This window comes from Bactrocera oleae, chromosome 6 (assembly GCF_042242935.1).
Source record: "Bactrocera oleae isolate idBacOlea1 chromosome 6, idBacOlea1, whole genome shotgun sequence".
In the NCBI taxonomy this organism is placed as follows: Eukaryota; Metazoa; Arthropoda; class Insecta; order Diptera; family Tephritidae; genus Bactrocera; species Bactrocera oleae.
Window position 1 is genome coordinate 45,585,332 of NC_091540.1, and position 24,024 is coordinate 45,609,355.

General features: G+C 34.6%; 1 protein-coding gene across 6 annotated transcripts; it reads right to left on the bottom strand.

Annotated features, from left to right (window-relative positions):
- Positions 1-202: 202 nt before the first annotated feature.
- Positions 203-21,141, bottom strand: LOC106620757 (protein SCAI). Of its 6 annotated transcripts, none has more exons than XM_036372259.2 (10): positions 19,868-21,141; positions 8,082-8,222; positions 7,834-8,016; positions 6,327-6,557; positions 6,120-6,242; positions 5,101-5,244; positions 4,721-5,034; positions 3,702-3,956; positions 3,424-3,627; positions 203-3,360 (listed from the first exon to the last, which is right to left on the bottom strand). In XM_036372259.2, the coding sequence occupies exons 2-10, from the start codon at positions 8,177-8,179 to the stop codon at positions 3,116-3,118; spliced, it is 1,797 nt and encodes a 598-aa protein (XP_036228152.1). In that variant the 5' UTR covers positions 8,180-8,222; positions 19,868-21,141; the 3' UTR covers positions 203-3,115. The 6 variants fall into 6 exon arrangements, with proteins under 6 accessions (XP_036228152.1, XP_036228153.1, XP_036228154.1 ...); XM_036372260.2 differs by lacking the exon at positions 19,868-21,141 and adding an exon at positions 19,139-19,285; XM_036372261.2 differs by lacking the exon at positions 19,868-21,141 and adding an exon at positions 8,552-8,696.
- Positions 21,142-24,024: the final 2,883 nt, after the last annotated feature.

Genomic DNA, 24,024 nt, shown 5'->3' on the forward strand with positions numbered 1-24,024 from the left:
TTGATTTTTTATTATTTGTAATTATTTTTTAGTGTTTTTTTTTTGTGTTTTTTATATTATAAGTTTTAATGTTTATGTTATTTTTTCATTTGCGTATATGTAGAAAGTGAGCTAAATTTAACTGTATATCCGGCTTTTATTTACTTCTTCTTCATTATAATACTTAAATTGTATTTGTATTTTTATTATATTTTGTTTTTACTTTTTCACATTTGTATTATATTTGCATATAACTTATGAATTAGCAAATCGGTGTTCAACTGTTGTGTTTTGTGTGACCAGTCATGAGCATAAAGGACATTTTGTTTGTTTTTTTAGTTGCCTTTTGGTTGGCAGAAAGACTAGTTAAATAAGAGGTAGAGAATAATAGATATATGTTAGTACTTAACTGAATTTATTGCAGCTTTTAAAGCTTCATCTTAACTAACAGCGCTGGATGCCCATGGGCATCCTAATATTTAAAGCTTTTATACTCATACCGGGACGCAACAACAGCGATTACTGTGCTCAAATGACTTTGCTTGCTTTTTTTGCAAAATATAGCGAGGTCTGGCTCATAATTTTATACCTACAATGTAAAAGTCAAAAAAGAATAATAAAAAAAAAAATTTATTGAAAAAATTTTACTGGTGTATATTTCTTTAAATATATGTGTTCAAATATACATAGATTATTTAGGATTTTTTAAGAATGGATGATGAACGATTTTAATGGATGGAAACCCCTATCTTATATATATAAGAACTACGCGTTAAGTTTTGTCCGTAAAGTTTTTGTAAACTACAGAGCAGAATTAAGTAACACTTTGCACGCTGTGTCCAGTTTGATCTAACTTTAAAGATAGGATAGTTTATATCTGAAATAAAAATTACGTGTCACTTTTTGTCCGGGGTAAGCTCCTAAATTACTGAGCCGAGTTCACTAAACTTTCGCGCCCCTGTGGCCAGTTTTTTCTAACTTAAAAGATTGCATAATATATACATATATCAATTGGTTTAAAAGGTCCAACAGTTCATAAATAAAAAAATAATTATATAAAAATAAGAATGCGTTCAAAAAAATAATAATTCTTATAATTATAACCAAATGTATAAGAAATAATTTTTTCTAACAGATTTTTCAATATCCAAATTAAAACAAAAAACAGTCCTTAGCCGTTTTCTCAATATCTGGTTAAGCGCTTACCAGAACTTTATCGGCAACATGATGAAAAATGGTTTTCCACCCAAGCACGAACGACACGGTCTCTTCGTCTTTCCTCGTCGTCCGCTCGCCTACGAAAACCGGTCACATGGCTCATAACGTTTACACAGTTTTGCGTGTTCACAATGCAAGTTTTGTAAATTGTTTTCACCACGCATTGACAATAATCGAACTATCTGTAGGGCAGCTAACCACAACTTGGTAAAAACGGTTCTGTCTGTTAAAGCTATCATCAAGTTAAGCTACGGTTTAGGATAATATTTACCAGACTTTGAAAAAACGGCCCAAAAATAGATATGTTTTGCAATTCGATTCGAAAAAAAATTTAGTTATACAGTTTTATATTTCAAAGTTGGAACAAGCGTGATTGATATTGACCGCGAAATCTTTTGTCAGAGTAAAGCAAAAAATCTAAAATTCCATAACTTGATCAGAAATCACAAAAAATGCGAAGAGTTTTTATCTTCGAACCGGAACTTAATAAATTTTTTTATACAGATATTTGATACTATTCTCTACACAGGCTTTAGTACAGTATACCTATATAAAAACAGTATAATATGAAATGTGAATAAATGAAAATAATATAACAATCACAGTTAAACTGAACAACTTATTTAACAGATAATATTTTTAAAAAATTTCGTAATTTAATTTCAACAAAAAAAACGTTAGCTTCGCTTGAACCGAAGTTATAATACCCTTGACAAATAAAAATAATTTGAATTTGATCCGTTTGTTTGTATGACAGCTATATGCTGTAGGGGTCCGATCTGAACAATTTCCTTAGTGACTGCAGTGTTGCCGTGGACAATGAAGCATGCCAAATTTTGTGAAGATATCTTGTAAAATAAAAAAGTTTTCCATACAAGGAGTTGATTTTGACCGATCAGTTTGTATGACAGCGATATGCTATGGTAGTCCAACAAATGAGCAGTCTTTTGTTAAAACATAGAAAAAAATTTCGAACCCATATCTCAAAAAGTGATTGACTAGTTTGTGTATATACAGACATACGAACATGGCTAAATCTGCTTACTTTGTCACACTGATAATTTATATACATACATGTTATAGAGTCTCTGACGTCTTCTGTGTGTTACAAACTTCGTACCAAACTTAATATAGCCTGTTCAGGGTATAAAATTATGAATAAATTACTTTGAAAGTCATTTAAGCACAGCAAGTAGAATTTCGTATATCCTCTTCGTCAAAGCGTATACCCTTCATAGTTTTCTGTCCTGCCCATACTATTATAAATATATTTCGGCTTTTAACTTTATAAATTTTTCAGCGTTATACATACATACGGAGTTTAATATGTATGCATGTAAGTATGTCTTCAAGACATTATTTTTATGATATTCTGCATCAATTGAAGCTCAGCAATATGTTTTTGGTTTAGCACTAATTTATCGTAATAATATTATATTTCGCTCAGTTGTAAAATTTGTTAGCTGTCATAAACCATAAAGTATATCTACAATTTATTACAATTAATTGTGAGAAAAGAAATAAAATTATTTATTTGTATTTTTTTGTTTTATTTTTTTTTTTACGATTACAGCTTTTATAATTAATTATTTTTTTTGCAAACATGCTTGTATGCACCTAAGTATGTATGTTGTAAAAAAGTCGCTATGGAACCGATACTAAGAAAAAAATAAATGTAAATAGTTATAAATATTTCATAGAAAATTACAATAATTTTATTATAATAAATATCGTAATAATTAAATTTATTTCTTTTACTCGCAATTTTATGATCACTCCTAATAATATTGCTATTACCAGAGTTAACTTTTGCCAACTTGCGTGTTTGTCTTGCTATTGCTGTACTATTAATGACTATTGTTTGCTTTACAAGTAAATTTAAATAATAAATATTTTTACAAGTATTACTAAAAAATCATCAGTCGCATTCGGGTCCATCGGAAAAATGACCGCGCACATCGAGCGCCGACGCTAATTGGAATATAATATGCGACAGTGATGGGTGTTCGAGTAACTCATTGGATGGCAATGGTGGCTCGCATCGTGGTCTCATATGACGTCCACGAAAACCACGATGCAATCGCAGTACAACATCACAGAAGACGAAACGTAGTATTAGCGTACGTAAAAAGTCATCACCGAAGAACTGTACGTACGATGAGTCTGCGAAGCAAATAAATTTAATCACTCACATTTTTACTACACACACTCAAATGAAATATGCACCTATAAAACCTATGCCCTGCTCGATTTCATCGATGCGACAGCGCGTCACAAGTCTTGATGCCTCTGTTATGAAACGGTCTACATGCGATTGGCAACGCTCCCAATGATGTATGGGCACATCACCGACATTACAGGTGTAGCAGAGCGCCGTCAGTGGGGAATGCAGGAACAATGTGAATAGCGAACCATGATGTTGAACATCAGCTGTAAAAAATTAATTCCAAATGATGAGTAATGACAGGATAAAATATTTATTTGGAAGATATAAATTTGATTACTTTGGAATGCGGGTGGTACATCCTGCGGTGACATTAATATAACTAATGGTTGGCCAAAGTACCGAGGGATGTGTTGAAAGACAAATGAATTATCCGAATCGATGATAATGAACATTGGTCTTCGTGTGAATGGATACAAGTCGCCGGGATACAAACAATGATTCTCCTTATAGGACTTCCCTCGACACGCTATACCACCGCCTTCGACGCCATCACGCTTGACGCTCGTAGCAAGGCCACCCAATTCATAACCATCTATAAATTTAATATAGAAAAAAGAACATGATCATTACATTAATATTTAACAATTTGGCAGTATAAATTCTACAATACATTTTCAATTCTTCATATGTTAATTTCTATCGGACAGTTTGTCTTCTTACATTAAATAAGCCTCTAGTCATTTCGCAACGAACCCGAATCACAATTTCAATTTTTTACGTAAATTTTCCTATCTTGTGTCCAATATTAGATCATCAATATATTTTAGAAAGTTTCTTTCTACGTTTTATGTGACCGCTCTGCTTGGAACTAATAACTCCAGGGTGATCTCTATAAAAATACTGGTAGGTTTCGATATAGTTTAGCTGACATCTAGAGATATGTCTTAACTGTCCATTCTTTCCGAAGCCTCTTCATTTACGTTCAAATAATTATTGGCAGTCAAAGTAAATAAAAAATAATTAACTAAAAATTGTATTGTACTTGCGTGGCAAATGTAACCATTTCATTAAGCGACCGTTCTTTCCAGATCTATAACCTCAAATGTTAGTCTTGAAAACGTTGGCTAGACTCCGGGGTTTTGTAATTCATTTCATTGAAGTTGTGTTTTAAAATTGCTATGCCAAAGACTGGGGCAATAACTTAACGTTGCCCGGACTCAGTTTAGTGCAAAATAAAATAATACTTCAAAAATTCAACTTGAAGAAAGACAACGTGAAATTACTTTCAAAATTTGTGTTTCCTTCCATAATAATAATTGAATCATAACTAACATTTCCATATTTTCTTTTACTTACAGTCCTCTGGATGTTTTGTAGTCGAGAAACAACCATCAGCTGACATATATAAGAGTAATGCGCCTCCTGGAGGCAATTCTTTAAATCCACTAGCTAAGAACACCAGAAGTTGACTAATAGAAGGCTTGTATAGTAAATATTTGTGAGGATTGTCTCGATAATGACGGCCATTTTCTAAGTAACCCTTAGAACCTGGAACACCATATGGTGGTATGCGGCTGGCAGCCGGGCTGGCATCGTGCCCGTGCATGCCATGTGTGATGCTCATCGGATGCGTTGATTCCGTTGGTTCCCGTTCGAGTGTTTGCAACATTCTACAATAATAAAAAGAATTAATATTAAATTTTACGACGTTTACTTTATAATGTATATGACTTTACCTAAACATGTCCATTGTTAACTCAGAGAATTTCGCCTGTTCGCACGCCGAGCCAACAATGAGTATCTCCTGCAGGCTCAACGTCATGTGCGGCGAACGTTCACATGGTGGCGTCGTTAGCGGCGACAACCTAGAACCGGAACCACTGAATATCAGTTGGTGAAGTCAAGCTATTCTAAAGAGACGGCAGTGTGGGCCCGTGCTTTCACAGAAGAATTGAGAATGTGATGCTATAAATGGTGTGAATGTGTGGGAAGGTGGTGAGTGTGTGGAAGTGGGCAGTGGGCGTGTCGATTGTTGCGACACGCAGTGATTGTGAAAATTGTGGTGAAGGGATTTGCTGGAGTGTGACGTGAGGTTGTGATTTGACTGATCAACTGGCTGACATGTGTGTGCAAGTGACGCGTTGATCGGTGAGATGGAGTTAACTTAACAACAATAATGATAACAACAACAATGTCATAAGCAATTGAGTTGTGAAAAATATAAACAAATACAGAATAAACTAAAAAATCGCATTTCGAGTTCGAAAATTTCGACAAAATAAAACTGTTATGCACTGTAATTATGTAATTATGTAATTATGAATAAATGCATGAAATGTACTGGCGATTGAGAATGAAAATAATGTATGCATACATGACTTTGATGTTGTTATATGATTGTTTCGGATGTTTCAAGTCTTCTGTGATAAGCACAATAACCTATATATAAATATCGTATCGATTAAAACAACAAAATGTTATTAATAACCATAAAAATAACTTATTTTTAAAGAATTTTTTCTTTTTTTAGTTTTTGCCAAATCAAATTAAAGTTCGAAATTAATATGTAACCAGAGTACCTCCCAAAATAAATATGTACAATTCAACACGCAGTATTATTTTACATTTTTCTTTTTTGTTAGTTAGTAAGTAAGTTTTTTAGGTTTAATTAAATTAAATTTCCTCCCACAGAAAGCACGGGCGCGGGCGACGGCGTTTTCACGGCGTCCGTGTTTAATTTTGCGTTTTGGCTCACCTGTGTGAAAGTATGATGGGATTGGAATCCGCATGAAGAACAGCCACGGCAGCTTCAGCTTTTATAAAACCTTTAATCTCTTCTAAAACTAATGACCATTCTAAATGATCTTCTGGCTCGTAACTGCAATGGAAAATCGATTTTAGTTGAGATACTTAGAAAATAATTGAATTATTTGTGCTATGTTTTGGATTTATTCATAATTACGTTGTTGTGTATTCCTGTATTTGCTTTTCCAGCTCCGTCACTAGCTCACGAACCAGCTTCATTTTCTTCAACAGCAAACAAACAACAATAAATCGCGCATAGTAACGCAACTTCTTCACCATTAAATCGGGCCGATCTTCTTTGATCGCACGCGAGTAATAAGCCCTACCCCTAATAGCTGCATAAAATTGATAAGCTTCGTTCAGGTAGTTCGTTTCGCTGGTTCTTAAGCTGTAAAAAAAAATAATGATTAGTTCGAAACAGTATATAGTAGTAGTTGGATAAGAGTGGAAAGAGTTTTCTAGCTACAACAACTTGTTTCCGTTAGTTTTAAAAGCAAACGCATTTTCATGTTTTCAATTTTGGGTGCTTTTCGGAAAAAAATCGATTGTGCGAAGAGCTATCGATACATTAACATTTTTTTATGATCTAAGTTGTACATTCTTCTGTCCGGAGCTCTTCATCAACACTAGTTTCAGACTACCAGACCGCTGTAGCGTCTTTCAAACCATGGCTGCCATCAGAGTAGCAGCAAATATACTGCTCCGAAGTACAGGGAGGTGTGCACTCTCTCCGATAGCTGAGCGGGCATACTGGCTTCAAATATCCCGACTGTACGCTCAAAACTAGTCAAAGAATGCATGACCTTATTTTTAATAGCATTACGCTTCTTCCGTATTAGACTTGTTTGGGTGCCGATGAGCTTGCCCTTACTACCGATATACTCTTGCGTTTTAGAGCTGGATCTATGAACCTTTCAGAATTTGTGCGAATGCGAAATCCTTCTGGCCCAGAATGGACCGTAAGAGGTCCTCCGAACTACTTGTTCTTAGAAAAGTCAATCTCGCCGCAATTGCAGGTTATCTGACAGAACACTGTTCAATAGGTTCACACGCGGAGTGGCTAAATATCCTGTTGGACGCTCTTTGTCAATGCTGTATTGAGAAAGGCGGGGTGAACTCAATTTTTCACTTTCTCCTCTATTGCGAGGCTTTTTCCATAATGAGATTGAAATATATCAGCAGACACACAATAATAACCGCCTTAAGGAATCTTCGTCGAGCTATGAGGATCTGATAATCATCTTTGGGAGTTTATGTCCAAATGAGATGATCCATTGATAAGGATCAACCCTATGATCTAACCTAACATAAGGTCTATATGGGGAATAAAAGTAAACGTATTCTCAACATCTTTAATTATGGATAATTTTTAGGAAATAATCGAAAGTGAGAAAAATTACGAAGCGGTTATAAATCATAGGATTTTCGTGCCTTTTAGAAGAAGCTTTCAAAAAAATAATCGATGATTTCTTTCATTACTATGCACATCTAATACAAGATTATGTTCAGATTACGACGTAAATTACTTATTTAACACGCCGAACGTTTGATAATTAATCTCAGCGTTCTTTTACTAATGGAGGCTACTAAGTATGCACCCAATTCGCGGTTCCGGTTAAACGTCTGCTTAATTTACAATAATAAATGTATTTAAGGCTACTTACTAGTAATGATAATAAAGCTGTCCAATTTTGCTTGCAATTTCGCCTATTTGCCAACGCTTCAATCCGTATTTCGAGTCCAATACCATGCGATGCTGTTGTTGGAATTTCCATAATTTCGTGTAGACATCAAATGTGCGCCCGAAATACGCCTGCCACTGCCTGTGACCATATTGTGGCAGGTCTCTGCGAAAGAACAATTAAATATAAATATCTAAATTTACTAACCGGAAGTATAGAAGTTAGCTTACCTGAGGCCGTTGAAGAGTTGCTTAGACTTTTCGAGCAAATGACAAAACTCCAATACTAACTTTCGATCCTGTTCTTCTGTGGATTCCATTTTCACCATACCGTTTCAATTTCTAATGTGTTATGTGTAATTTATTAAGGAGCTGCAATGTAATGCAAGGACGTTAGAAAATACAAAATATAAATGAGTACAAGTAGTTTGGGTAAAGATTAATTGAAATGATATTGGTTGTTGGTAGAAAAGTTCAGTTAACACACCAACAGTAAGTCGGGCACACTTTACATGAAAACAATTTTAGTTTTTAATACAATATTGTTTAAGTTATTTTTCGAAATATCACCCTCACCGTACAAAATCAAAAACTCATTGCGCTCTTTCACATTTATCTACTGAACTATGAAATACTGGCATACCGAATGAATGGGGAAATGCGAATTGCGGTTGTAGCGGCGACGTCTGTGGCATACTTACAAAAGTGATGACCATCCAGAGGTGGTGCGGGGGCCTGCAACAGATATCTATGAGTGGCACTCACATTGAAAAAGCGATTAAGCACTTGAATGTATCTAATATTCACAAACATACACACACACACCGACATTGCCAATTAAATCATTCAAAGCAAAATAGTTTTAAGAAGCCGAACACGTGCGGTGCTGCGCGGAGCGGTGAACGTGGTAGACGTCAGTGGCACAAATAAACAAACTGAATCATCTTTTGATTCAATAAACGCTGCTGAAGGCATCATCGACGCCAAACTTGGCGGCAACAACACTAGTCCGATATGATCATCATCATCAGCAGCAGCTGTTGTATGAATAGCAAATACTTATATGCACACACACACACACACAAACACACTTACATACGTATGTACATGTATATACATATGTAGTGCGTTATAGCCGTTTGTTTGCCAACTATGTACAGATATACATATGTACAATATGTGCTCGTGTGTACTCTGTATTAGCTACATATCTGATTGCACTTGAAAGACAACAAAATATGGGAATAGAAAAAATGGAAAATATGAAAAATCTGCACTCAATGACAGGCTGGCGGAGGAATCAATTACATTTTCGTATACGAGTGAATGGCGGTTTGGCGTAGGTGGTGCTTTAGCGGTAAAAGTGGTGCGAAAGGCACGAGAGGCACTGTGCGGTTAAATGTAGAATATAAGTGGCACACTTGACGTGCCAAAGGGAGATGAAGAATGAGAGGCTTTTGGGGTAACTTAGCACAAGTATTCGATGATTTAATTTTTTTTTTTGCTTGTTCTAGGCATCGATAACTGCTTGGTAGTGGTAAATATTTTCGTAATCTATAAAAATGTGCATAATAGAGAAGAAACACAAAATACACACGAGTATTTTTGCATGCTAAGCCACTGGTATTCAGATTAGAATGTGAGTTATTCCAAGTAAAATGGATATAAGGTTGTATTTGTGTATTGCATGTGTAATTAAGTATAAGAAACTCAAAAAATCAATGTACTTGTTTACATTTTTTTTGATTAGAAAACTGTTTTATTCATTATTTTATCATAAGGTGTATATTTTTTTCGAATCATTTGGGAATTTTCTTCATGAGCTTATATATTTTTCATACGAAAATTTATATTTGTCACATAATTTTTACAACAAAAAACCAAAATATATATTATATTTTTGCAAAAAACACAAATAAATAATTAAAATAAAAGCAAATAATCAAACAATTAAAAATACTAACTTCGGTTGCACCATTGAAAAGTGCATTTTAATAGCATAAAATGGTAGAAAAAGATCTTTATGTTGATTTTGATCGGTCAGTTTGTATGGCAGCTATATGCTATACAAGTTCAATCTGAACCATTTGTTCGGAGATTGCTGCATGGGCTTCGACAATAATCTGTGCTAAATTTCGTAAGGATAATTTTTCATATAAAAAAGTTTTCGAAACAACGACTTGAATTAGATCGATCAGTTTGTATGATAGCTACCTATATCCTAAAGTAGTCCTAAATCGGTAGTTCCGACAAATTTTGGGAATTTTGGTGAGAAAAGGACGTGTGCGAAATTTTTAAGGTTTGTTTTCATTTCCCTAAAGATTGTAAGCTAGAGTTATTGACTGAAATTTATATCAAAACTAAAATATACAACTTTTTCGAAAAAAATAGATGAAGCAGCATTCCTCCTTCATAAAAAGTGTAAATTAAATTACACAAACACTTTAAAATCGGGGTCGCCTAACGCATATGGAATGCCCCATTTGCATATTTGTATGTACGTATGTATATATATTTATATTTAAGTGCACGCCGCTCATTATAGCCCTCAAAACTCTAGCGCCTTGTTATTGTGCTACGGGGCCACTATTGACTTACTTATTTTAGCAACGTACAAGTGCACCTACTTTATACATATACCAGTACACACAACTACAGAAGTATGTGGACATAAAATGTAGAGTAGGCAGAAAGCATAAAAATACTAGTGTAAAAAACCACTAATGCGAAAGCACGGAATAAGAGCGAGAAACTACAACTAAACACACACACGCACACACATGCGTGAGACAATAAATTCCAAATACATATGTAACAGGAGTATATGCTTGTGTTAATATTAACTCAAGTGCGAGCAACGCGTCATACGTCATATGCAATGAGGCGAAAAATAGGCGAGAAAATATTAGTAGCCAACTAAAACATGCAAAAAATAACAAGCATTTGCACACAAACAAAACGCTTAAATAAAAAATGGGTTAAGCAAAAATGGTACATTGTAATATTTTCAAAATGCATGTGTATGTAGAAATATGTGTGAAAACCCGGTTGTGCCCTTTCAGCTGCCTATGAGAAAGAAAAAATTACGTATACGCCATGGATGTCACACGCAGCCGTCCGCAGGGTTAGCGCTTTCAAATGCATTGATTTCAAAATACAAGCAAATAGGCCATACGTGCATAAAGATTTTTGCGAAACCTACGATATTTGGAGATTATCTACTTTTTATACTCCTGCAACATGTTGCTACAGAGTATAATAGTTTTGTTCACCTAACGACTGTTTGTATTACCTAAAACTAATCGCGATAGATATAGGGTTATGCATATGTAAATGATCAGGATGACGAGCCGAGTTGAACTCCGGGTGACTCTCTGTACGTCGGCTTACATAAATCCCCAAGGAATTATAGGGACACCTGTGGTTTTGAGTGCTTTATAGGAGCTAGTATTGAATATGATAAAATTGGTCAATAGGCGTGGCACCGCCCACTTTTAAGTGAAATCATATATCGCGGGACCTGCTCAGCCGATTTCAAATAAGTTCGGCATATAATATTCTTTTAATATTCCTATATTACAGTGCGAAAATGGAGGAAATTGAACTACTGCCACGCCTACTATTCATATAATACAATTTTAATTTCCATCTGATTCTTTCACATTCCAGTGTATAAACCCTAAAAGGGATGAAATCGAGAAAAAACTTTACCTAGCTCTTTTATAACTAATATCAGAATTTTCGAACATCCGGCTGACTACTATATACTCATTGTTGATGGTATGGGAGGTAGTTTAATGAAACGCAGAGAGCATTTTATTTGTACGTTGTATGGTAATAGTATGTGGTATTGGCAAAAATAGATCAAATCGGGTCAATACTACCCCCAACTCTTATATACTACATATAAGGATTTTCGTTTTTCTAACAAATTTTATACCGAATATGTCGTTCAGTGTGTGAGTTATAGGTATATTTAAAAAATTGCTTGAAAATACGATCTCAAGTATACCTGAGCAGAAAAATATGAAGAGGAAAACTTTAAAGAAGACGATACGAGAGGCTATCCAATACTACAGCAATATACAATTTTTCGATTTATACAAATTTTCATATTAAATTTTAATTTCCCATATTGTACCTGAGTTTCGCTACTTTCAAAACGTTCAACTTTCCAATATTTTTATTTCTATAGTTTTAGAACCGGAAATGAAGAAAAACAAAAACAGGCAAACAATAATCCCAACAATATGCAAAGATGCGTTTTAAAAGTAACAACGGCAATAACAAATAGTAGTAAATGATGCTTGTACAACAAGTGTACATAGTAACAACAATAACAATAATGGCTATGAATGCATCTTTGTGTATAAATAATGAAGCATTTGGTAGACAGTTTGACAGACTAACAGGAACGGCTCAAGTTTCCAAAGTTTACACAGTCGCCCCCAGTAGTAAATAAATATTTTTGAAGACTAGTGAAAAACTCTGTCCCATTTGAAGGATACTAATCTTCTAAGTGTTTGAAAGAAAAAAAATCACTGTGTTATCGTTACCAATAATGATTATACCCTGAACAGGTCGATTTAGCCATTACCGTCTGTATATACGTGAACTAGTCTCTCAGCTTGTTTGCTACAGTATATAGCTGCCATACAAAATGTTATAAAAAATACACCTGTGAAGTGTATTATAACTTCGATGCAGCCGTGTTTACTTATTTTGCCATAATATAGTAAATGACAAACAAATAAGTCAGTTTGCTTAAAATTTGCCAAATCATGTGCAATACTACTAAAATTATTAATGAATCTGATACAGCTTTTTGTAGAAGGACGCGCTTTTGGCCCATATTATTTAGGAAGGAATCAATAATTCACAATTTGACAATTTACTCCAAGGTCAAAGAGAAGCTTATCTATAACTACAATTATAACGCTAAGAAAATATTATAACCTTAGATCTCATATATTTATTTATATATATGTGAATATTTTATACAAAAATTTCATATTGTCAAATTATCAATAGTTACACTCCAAAGCGCTAAACAGTCACTAGTTTCATTCCACAGTTATTACTCACTGGTAACATCTCATCAATTCATTAACCAGCACAATATACAATCATGCTTACCATATATATACATATATGTATATACATAGATAAGTATTTATACAAGTATTTGCTTACTGCTTTTCAATTGCTTTAGAACAAAAACAACAAACAGTAAATGTCGACAAACCCAGACGAATGCTCCGGCATCGTCCTCTTCGCCGACGCATAGAGCATGCCGCCAACGCTAAATAAACTCCATAGCGTATTTTTCTATTTCTATAGCGAGAAGCTGCTCAAAGTACGTACGTGCTGACTGGAAAATCCAACTTAGTAGTGAATCACATGATGAAAAAACACCACAAAAATAAATAAAAACCGTATATACATATTACCAGGTGCATATATAGCAAGAGTCAGAATAAATGTAGTCTAACGAGCAGCAAGAGAACGATGAATAGTTGGCGAAACGAAAAATGCATATTCGCACTTACTGCTCATCAACACGTTCGCGATATCGTACTTCAAACCAGCGGACGCGCCTCAAACTATGCAGCATTTTTCAGTAGCTACTCTCCCACACATATATTGATATACATATATAACTTATTTATTTCCAAATGTGCGTTTGGTTTCACCTCTTTACATTTATAAACTATTTTCAGGTATTTTTATGCGCTTGTATTTGTGCTGCTGGATTCGTGTAAGTGCTTTTTTAACCTGTTCTTCGTACAAATGTACAAGTGGCTACCCTCTAAAATAAAACTATGGCGCTGCTTGGTGCGACAGGCTATAAATAAAATCATCATATAGGGTGCTGAAAATGCTAGAGTTTTGCACTATATGTGATAGCCGTTGTCTAACAGGGGAAGGTAATAAAATTTACAGTTATGAGAACATAACATATTTCAACCCAATATTATTATAGATCAGTTATAATTATATATTTATCTAGTAACTAAATTTTCAAAGAGAGCGTCAACGCATCTTCCAAACTGTCACGCTGGCTTGTCTGCCTTGCTTGTTTGCCAGCTTGTTGAGCGATTTGACGTAAATAGCAAACCTTTAAGATTTTTTTTTCGCAGTGACAGTTAAAATGGTCGACCAAACTTCTATATATATGTTGTACAAGTTACATATTTGTTCGTATGTATTAACATCATCATATAAACTTTACCACCAACTCTAGTGCTGTGAATCCGTGAAAAAAATTTATTTTTAGATTTTTACTCTTCCATACTTTGTTCAACAAAAAATATGGAAAAATATTAGGCCTGGTAGGAAATTGATGAAAGTATTACGCTGATGATTTGCTGGTTAACTTATTACTTTTATTCTCGCAACATGTTTCACTGATTATAATAGTTTTGTTGACCCTAATTAAGACGAGATGAATTGAATTCTGAATAAAAGTTAAGATAACTTATGAAAATTGGTAGACGTAAACCTTGGCACTCTGAAGGGGTTGGTATGTCAGATTTACGAAATCGACCACATCCATAAAAAGCTGTTTATCGATATAGATAAATTGCTTTAGCTAAGTCATAGATTTGACTTGGTATAATAGAGGGAGAGCACTATTGGTTGACATTTTTTTAGAAATTGAACATCCCGCCAAACTTTAATATGCAATCAGCTAAGCTTAACCACAACATTCTTAGTACAGCATGAAAATGAGTGAATTCCGCTAATAACTATCCTAATCTGCAAATAGGGGTAATCGGATTCTAAGTTTCGAAAGCCCCTGTTACCGAATTTGAGGACCTCCATTCGTTTTGCTGACTTTATACCTAAAATAACGTTTATTTATACTGAAAATAATTTTATTTGCTGCTAAAAATGGTTAAAACCGGTTCAGTACTTTCCCTGGCCCCCGTACAGCAAATATAAAGATTTTTGAAGTTTCGGTTGACTTTAAGCTTATTATGTTGATCAATATGTAGGGTATCTTACCAAAATGAAGCTAACGAATACTCTTCAATGTACTGTAGTTTAATGTGTGAGTTATGTTAATAAATTGGATGAGCATATTTCCTCGAGGATATTTTTGTTAATGCAAAAATTAGATGAAACCGGTCTAGATTTCCCATAACTTCAATATCATTATTTTCGACCTTCTGGTTGGCTTTTATTATGTGAGATATTATGCTAACACACACACTACAAGTATATAATGTTCGTCTGCAACCGAAAGTAATCATTTCTTACTTGCCATTTTTTGAACTTTTATGGGTTAAAAAAACACGCTCTTATTGAGTTCATATTAATTATTCAGGTCATTTATTTTATTGTTTGTGGATAACACAGCGTTGTTCGATAATCTGTTTAAATGGATGAAAAGTATTACACCATACATTCATAATCTATATAAATATTATATATACTGGTGTATATGTGTACATATATTATATTATGCGCATATATCCGAAAATAGGTTAATTTTACGCGCTCAGATGGTTTAAATCTTCACACATAAATATATTAAAACATATGTGTATTTATTAAAAAGTGTTTGTACGCACTAATTTGTATTATACATTTATCGCCGAGCACACTTCACGTCCTTAACGGCAATTTTGACGACACCCGAAAGAGTTGTGTGGACTCTTTGCTCTAGCGGTTGCTGTTTATAGATGTGTTTTATGTTGTTGTTAGCCTTTTTATGATTGAAAAGTGAGTAATTTTTGCCGCACGCAAGTTTACAGTGACATATTACATATGCATATAATGGTTTGTTAGCAAGTATGCAACAAAGAATTTAACCTATATTGAAATTTATTTGTGTGCTGGTAAAGGAAAGTTTTTTACAGCATTTGTTTATATATTAGTGACTTAGTTAAAAAAGCCTATATATATTATTATTATATAATTTTACTACATAAACAATTTTATTGTTCATTGAGCGCCTTTAATGGCTGACTTAAGGACTTATTAATTTCATACTTAATTATTTTTATTATTTGAGCGAATAACTCGGATGTATGCGTGTTTTGTTGACACGCAATAAACATATTATATTATTTATTTGCTAAATAAAGTCAACACAGCAACAAAACAACTCAATAAAATCGCCCAGCGAATAAAATTTAATTAGTATTTACTATTCTGAAATGTCTGTTGAAATCGCGGTAGTTATTATTGTTGTTGTTGTAGCGGTTATCTAATACCCGCTTGGTTGGTAAGGTTCAGGTTGGTTGTCCCAGGAAACGTGCTGTTTCGACGGGATCGGACCATAGGGAAAGATGAGCAGGATTCATTGGGCATGCAAAGAGGGGGTTAGAGTCATGCGGGGACTCATTACACGCAGCACCCATATATTTAATATGTCGGGGTTAGTTCTGAATTAGTAAGAGTTTAATTGGTATGTCGAGGTCAATTCTGCATTGGTAGGAGTTTAAATATCCAGAACGAAGTCACGCAAGGATCACTCTAAATTCTCAGGACAACTCAAGTACTTCGTCTGCGATAGGTGGGGGTTTAATACCAAGTACACCATTCACTTGGAGAGAGTCGGTGAAGGTGTTAATTTCTCCACTGTGAATGGTGGTTAGTGTGTGTCTGAAGTTAGTTGAGTCCGTAGTCTGTTCGGCGTACTATTTAATGTCGTCGAAGTAATCAAACAATGACCTTCTAACATCAGGAGGCTTTCCTGTGATCGTACGTAGTGCAGTTCTAACATGTCTAAAGCTTTTTCATCTGCATTTCAATATATCCAGACTACCATATCGGTGCTGTGTAGTTGGTGACCAGCCGCCCGATTGTCTTGTATATTGCCAACAACGTTTGTTTGCACTTTTTTTAGGTTGGTTGACAGCCGGAATTTTTCTGCCATCGACTACAATATTAAAATTCAGTCTGTACTCCTACGTCTAGTTCGTGAATATGGTCCCTGTGGTTTTAGTGGGGTGAACTAGCTGTGCGTATGAGGCGATGGCAATTGAATCTAGTGGTTGGATTGCGAAATATAAAAGTTAAATAGAAGTGGGGAGAGGACACCATCCTACGGAACCCTCGATTGTTCGATGTCTTCTAGTAGCGTTGTGTGATTGTCTGTGTCAAAAGCTTTGGACAAGTCCAACGCAACTAGGATCGTCCTGTCACAGGTTGGTGTTTTATTTATGCTACGAACTATTCGGGCGTTTATGATTGTGCATTATATATAATTTGGTAAATTTTAAGAAATAATAATGATTAGCAATTTAATTAAAAATTTAGACTTCTTAAAAACCGAAATTCAAAACCATCGCACTGTAAATGTTAGGCTGACATTAGGTATACGCATTCACGATGACCTCAAAGCGTTTTGGGCATGCAACTATAGCACTCTAGTTCTTCTTTAAGAAGTAAAGGAAAAATAAATCTTTAGTGGAATTCAAATATCAATACTCTTTATGAGGATAATTAAATTAGATCTTAGACAGAATATAGCTTTCACACAATTATTTCGATGGCTTCCGAACACCTGCTTGGCGATAATGATTCTCAGCAGACTTAATGTTGTACACAAGCGATAAGAAGTCATAAAAGTGTTTGTAATAACATTACTTTTGATGATTGCTATATATTTCTAATGAAATTTAATATTTCAACTTGCTTCTTCAGAGTGTGTATGTGGTATAAGTAATTTTCATTCACAATTAAGTCTTTTCCACGTTTTTTTTAATTGCTCAGCAATAGCAAACTGCCAGCAATTAACACATTTTATACACTCACACATACACATACTTTGGTAATGTAACGGTTTCTTTGTTTCAATTATAGCTGGTATTTAATTCAATAATAGAAATTAAGTCACGCAATTCAACGAATACGAAATGAGAGGTTTGCGGTTATACCATAATAATATACACGACCTCACATGTAGCAATGCAAGATATTCTATAGTGAAAAATAGCATGCTCTCTTTAAAACAAGGAAAATCGTTACCTTCGGCCTAACAGGTGTGATTTTTTTTTGTATTACAGGGTATATAAAGATTTTTAACTTGATTTTGATCGATCAGTTTGTACGGCAGCTTATGCTATAGTGCTTTGATCAGACCCGCATTACCTTGGATAATAATTGGTTCCAAATTTCGTGAAGATATCTTGTCAAATAAAAAAGTTTTCCATAGAAGAATTGGAATTTCTGCGATCAGTTTGTAGAGCAGCTATATTCTATAGTGGTCCGATATCGGAGGTTTCGACTAATGAAAAGATTCTTGAGGAGCCGTGAACAAAATCTCATAACTATATTTCAAAGCGACTATTCTGATAAATCGACTCAGCTCGTCACGCTGATATTCTTTATCGGCCATCTGGACATTACACACTTCATGGCAAACTTAGCATACATACGTGGAGGAAATAACAAGCATTCATAATATAATGATTTTTTAAATAAATAATCAAATATAAAAGAACATGAAATTTTTTAATTCATAATGCTTAGATGCATCTCTGTATGTATATTTTCTGAGTTATATACGAACTTAAAGGCATAAATATAAGCAGATGTGTATGATATGTATGGTATATATACATATAATTTTAATTTTGAAAGTACGCTAGATGATTTGCCAAATATGTACATAGACCAGTATGAAAGCATAAAAAATTAGTAAATAAGCTTTTACACTCTCACTCACAGACACTCAAAAATATATATAAATTATTTATATGTGTAGTTGTGTACGTTTAAAATTATGTATGCGGAAATACAAATGCAGTGGCCTACTTTTGGTGTGCCAAGGCAGTGATTCCTTTTTGTTTGCTTGAGATGCTGGAAAGAAACTCCATGTGCTCATTTACATACATACTTTCAATCTCATATATAGTTGATTGTAAAACCTTTTTTTTTATAAATATTTAAAGTGCTCAAAAATTAATTTTTATAATCACTTGTCCATATACCATATATAATATATTATATTAGAGTAGTGTTCTGATTTATTTTTTATTAATGTGGAACTCACACGCATGTTTTACTTTTTTTAGGTTTTCAGATTTTCTAAACTTTTGCACTTCATACATTTTGATTTTATATTTGCGTTAGTACCACTTTTCATTGTGATCTGTCAAAATCAATCAATTTGTTAGCCTTTTCTTACTGTTTTACTTTTCTTACGTTTTTCCTTTTTTATTTTACGTTTATTTTTTAATTTTCAATAACAATTAATACACCATTAGCACTTTTCGTCAGTAATTAAACATACTTTTTTGTATGTAAAGACACACACACACACATCCACTTACCATGCCTATTGACCTAGCCTAATTTATTTAACATATATAAATATTTGCTTTTGGCACGTTTTGACAGCCAACATTTTCGTAAAGCCACTCAAGCGACTACTCTCCACACACGCACCTCGCTCACAACTCATTGGACAACTATACGAATTTCTAGTTTCACTTCCGCATCTGTATTTAGCATCGGCACACTCACTACTTGCCATAACGGCATTGACTGCGATTCCGATTCGGGCTCGTGAAGCCATTGTAGTGGAAATATATTTACCGCTGCAATACGAACTGATTTTCAGAGCTTCATTCAACGAATTCAGCAAAACAGACAGAAATATACACACACTCTTATACATTTGTATTTATCTATTTATGTAGATATGTAATTGGATGTGGCATATTGACCTTTGACAAAGGAATCGCATATGCTGCACGCACTAAACGAGGCAATTATCGTATTTTAATATAAATTGATGCGAATATGAATTAATTAAAAAACCGTTAAAACACTTATGGAAAATTAACGCAAATATTTTTGGCGCTTCTACACACACACTGCCACAAAACTTGACCACGGTAACCACGCACAGAGTCACCATACCGTTGCTGGCGCCTACAAGTCCTGCGCGTGCACGCGTACAGGCACACACAAACACACACTCGCCCTCAATAACACTAACCACGTATATATGTGTGTGTTTGCAGTTAATACGAAAGCATTTCAACACACGTTTGTACCTTTTTGTGAAACCGCAGCTCATTGTGTTTTCGTGTTTTTGCTCTTTGCCATTATCCTTAGCGCCGCTGCCTCTGCCGCTTACTCTGCCCGTCGTACGCTGTGCAGTTGCCACTCCGCGGCGAGACACCCACTACAAGCGTTTCCGTGCCAGCGCTGCTTGGCTTCACTGCTTAGCTTGCTGCTGTTGTTGTTCTTGTTTTCGTATTTATCTTTGCATTCAATTCGTCTTCTGCACTTGTATGCTTTTTTATCGTTGTCGTCGTCTTTTCGCTTGAATTCTACTATTTTCGGTTTACTTTAACTTAGCGTGATTTCGCTGTTTCACACTTTGCCGCGCTTGTCGCTGCTTCCTTTGTGTTTAAGGTCCTTACATGTCCTGCACGGCAGACAGACTCATCTACACATGCTCGCATAGCAATTTTGCAGTGTGCATTTAGGCGTTATACATATATATATTTTGAATTTCTTTTTTGCAATGACCACTGATTACACATACGTCACGATACCTCAGCGATATTAAACACCCACACGTTTTACTTCGCGTTGCGGGAAAAAAAATTTCGGCCTGCTATTCTATTCCATTGATGTGACCATACTTCGAAGCGTTGCTTGAAACACAAAACTCATGGCATTTGCCCGATTAATTTGGATTTTCCCGAAACCTAATCGCAAAGTTCTATTAAAAACTGGAATTAATTCGGCATTTGCGGCATTTTAGTGAGTCCACGAAAAACGTTTTGTTGCGCTTACAGTTGGTCGATTTACGGCGACTCCCGTTGCGCCCTGCTGCCGCTGTACACGCGTTCGCCTGACCAGTTTCGCGTTGCTGCGCCTGGCTCGGACACGTCCTCGAACTCGGACTCGAAATGTGTGCCTCTTTTGTCGCTGCTTTTGCTTGTACTGCTGCCGTTCAAATTTTGACATATGTTCGTATGTGCGAATTTGCCGGTTCTGCGGTGTTCTTTCGTTCGGTGTTCGCTTTTGCTTTTTTTTTGTGTTGTTGCTGTTATTGTTGTTGTTGCTGGTAACTCACTATTTCACACTGACTAGCTACTTGGCGTGTAAAAATTTTTCATCATCAATATATCAACTTTTCATCGTTATTTTGAATGAAATTTCTATCGTTTTTAATGGCTACACGTTTACACTAAATGATTAATTGGTTTTCATTAATTTAAAACTAGTTTACTAGCAATTATTTGATGATTTTTTCCTATTTAAAATTGTGCTCACTTACGTCTACGTATTGTTTCGATATTGAACTTTTTCGGATTTACATTCTTAACGAAGGGTGGTTTATTGATTTTTTACACACCGCACACACCATAACGACCTATAATTATGCGCGTGTGCAGTGAGCACTGTGAGAAGCGATTGTGAGCATTTTGCCAACAATTTGAATGTTGAGGGTGATTTCGGAATTTTTTGTGTGGGCGCTGCTTTATGCGCTCACAGTGCAACGCATTCACAACTCTCTGCATTTGTTGTAATTTGAGTATTGTATTACGCTTGTGCTACTCAATGCAGAGATTTCATACTCATTTATTACTCACCGCATTACAATGAAGACAGGGTTCACCAAATGCTTTAGAAATATATTTAAAGAGTTCCACTTTTACAAAACTGAACGACGGAAGTGCTCAATGGTAGGGTGCTTGTATCTGCTTTCTCAACGGTGTATTTAACGGCTAACTAATAATATATATTGAAAATATAAATTTTGAGGTTAGAATACAGTTTAACATTTTAACTTGAATAAAAAGAAACCAAAATCATTTTCAGCAATAACAGTTTATCAAATTTCATTGTCAATCGTTTTCAAACGAAAAGAGCTAGCGGTTCTATAACATGTTTTAGAACATCTTAATACTTTAGACACGAAAAAATAAAAATCCCGAGATACATTCAGTCTCGGAGGCTTAAGTAAATCCATAATATTCCGTCAAAATTTGTTTGAACAAGTAAAAGGCATATATTCGACCACAGCGCATCTTTCATTACTTTTACAATTTACAAGAAATAATATGTGAAATACTCGAAAATGATATGTTCGAAAGCCATTATTGTGCAGTTTATATAAAAGGGGGGTCTTAAAGGGGTCGTTTGCCTTCGCGCTCGAATTTTGAGCTTATTTTTGATGATGGATTGCAAAAAACTACACAATTTTTGCGTAATTAATTCTTAAACTTTGACATAGAAAAAGAATGGACAATTTGTTTCAAAATTCTACACTTGATGCGTTCATGAATGGAACGCTGCGGGGCGACATAATCGCCTCAGGACCTTGAGACAAAAAAAAAAACTGTTTACCTAATACATATAACCCCTACTAAACAAGCTTACTGATGGTAAATGTTTGGAAATCTGACATAATTGCAGCGATTTAAAAAGTGCTTTTCTTGACCATATTTTGCAAGTTAAAACAAGTAAGGTAGTACTAAATGCAGGTGTAACGAAACTCTTGTAACTTGCAAGGATCAAAGCAGGGAAATACCTTCAGGTCTAGCAAATCTTTATATTAAACTAGAAAAAAACATTTACATCTGCTGCACCGAGTTTCGAATATCCTTCACAGCGTAATTTCTTACAGCATAAAGGGTATACAAAACCTTTATCTTGATATTTTTCAACCACTTTTAATGGCAGCTATATGCTATAATGGTCCGATCTGAACAATATATTTGTAGTAGTTCCTTGGACAATAAGACATGCCACATTTCGTGAAGATAAATTGTCAAATTAAAAAGTACATACAAGACCTTGATTTTGACCGAGCTCTTTGTATGGCAACTATATCTTAAAGTGATCCGATATAGGCGATTCCGAGTAATGACAAGTTTCTTGAAAAAAAAAGTGTTTTACTTTATTTACACTTTAAGGAGTCCATTAACCTTTTGTTTTCACATTCTGAAGTCAATGATTCCGTTGTTTACATTGTATGGTGTCAATGACCCTTTTGCACACATTTTATGGTAAACTACCTTTGTTTATAATTAGCAAAGTCAACAACCTTTGTTTACAACACAAGAAAAGTTTCCATACACAAAACTTTTTTATTTTACAAGATATCTTCAGACAATTTGGCACGAACCTAGGCAACGCAACAATCTTCAAACAAATTGGTCAGATCGGGTCACCGTAGGATATAGTTGTCGTTCAAACTGCCCGATCATGTTAGCTTAGTCTGTTTACTTTTATGATAGCAGGTCGAATTTAAGTACTTCTCCGAATTTGTATTACTTCTACCATTAGTTTCTTATTACAATACTTATAATTTTAATTAAGTATTATTTTGTTTTATTATTTGTCCGTTTAATTATTATTTATTATTAAGAATTAAAAGTATTTTTGATTTATTTTTCTCTTGATTGAAAATATAAAAGTAGTACATTGTTTTTAAATTTTTTTTATAATCTGTTTTTAATATTTATAACCTAAGCAGGGTATATTAAGTTCGTGGTTTGTAATACCCAAAACGAAGAGTCGGAGACCCTCTAAAATATATATCCTTAAAAAAATGTTAACTTGGATTGCACCGAAGCCCTTCACAAATACAAAATATTCCTTGTAGGAACTTGATTTTGAACGGTTAATTTGTATGGCATCTATATGCTCCCCTGGACAATAATATTTGCTAAATTTCGAGAAGATTTCTAGTCAAATAGTTTTCCACACAAGCACATGATTCCGATCGTTCAGTTTGTAATGCAGCTATATGGCATAGTGGTCCGATATCGGCAAATGCGGAACTTCTTGAGGAGAGAGGACGTGTGCAAAATTTCAGATCGATATCTCAAAAACTACAAACTTCGTAGCCCTGGACGCTGTTCAGGATGCAATGTTGCGAAAGAATTAAACTGTCATTATTCGAAATCGTGAATGGATTACAAACAAATTTAATATTTTATAAAGTTATATTATGAGCCATAGACATACTTAGTTTTATTGCTATATTTTACTTCGCCTCAGCTAAAATTATAATAAAATCATCTTCCACTGATGTGATATAAACTCAAGCGAAAGGCTAAATTTAATATACTTGTATTATGTTTATGTGGTAAACCTCTACTAGAGGATCGGATATGAGGTTTTGACAAAAGTCTAGGCCAACTCCAATCACTCCAAGCCGCACAAACTTGTTCACTTAATTTCATGA

Excerpts from the sequence above, each read along its gene's own strand:
- LOC106620757 (XM_036372259.2), bottom strand. The coding sequence starts at position 8,179 with ATGGTGAAAATGGAATCCACAGAAGAACAGGATCGAAAGTTAGTATTG. Across the intron at positions 5,035-5,100 it reads TTAACAATGGACATGTTTAG|AATGTTGCAAACACTCGAAC; the intron begins GTAAAGTCATAT and ends TTATTATTGTAG. Across the intron at positions 3,361-3,423 it reads GCAGGGCATAGGTTTTATAG|ACTCATCGTACGTACAGTTC; the intron begins GTGCATATTTCA and ends TTTGCTTCGCAG.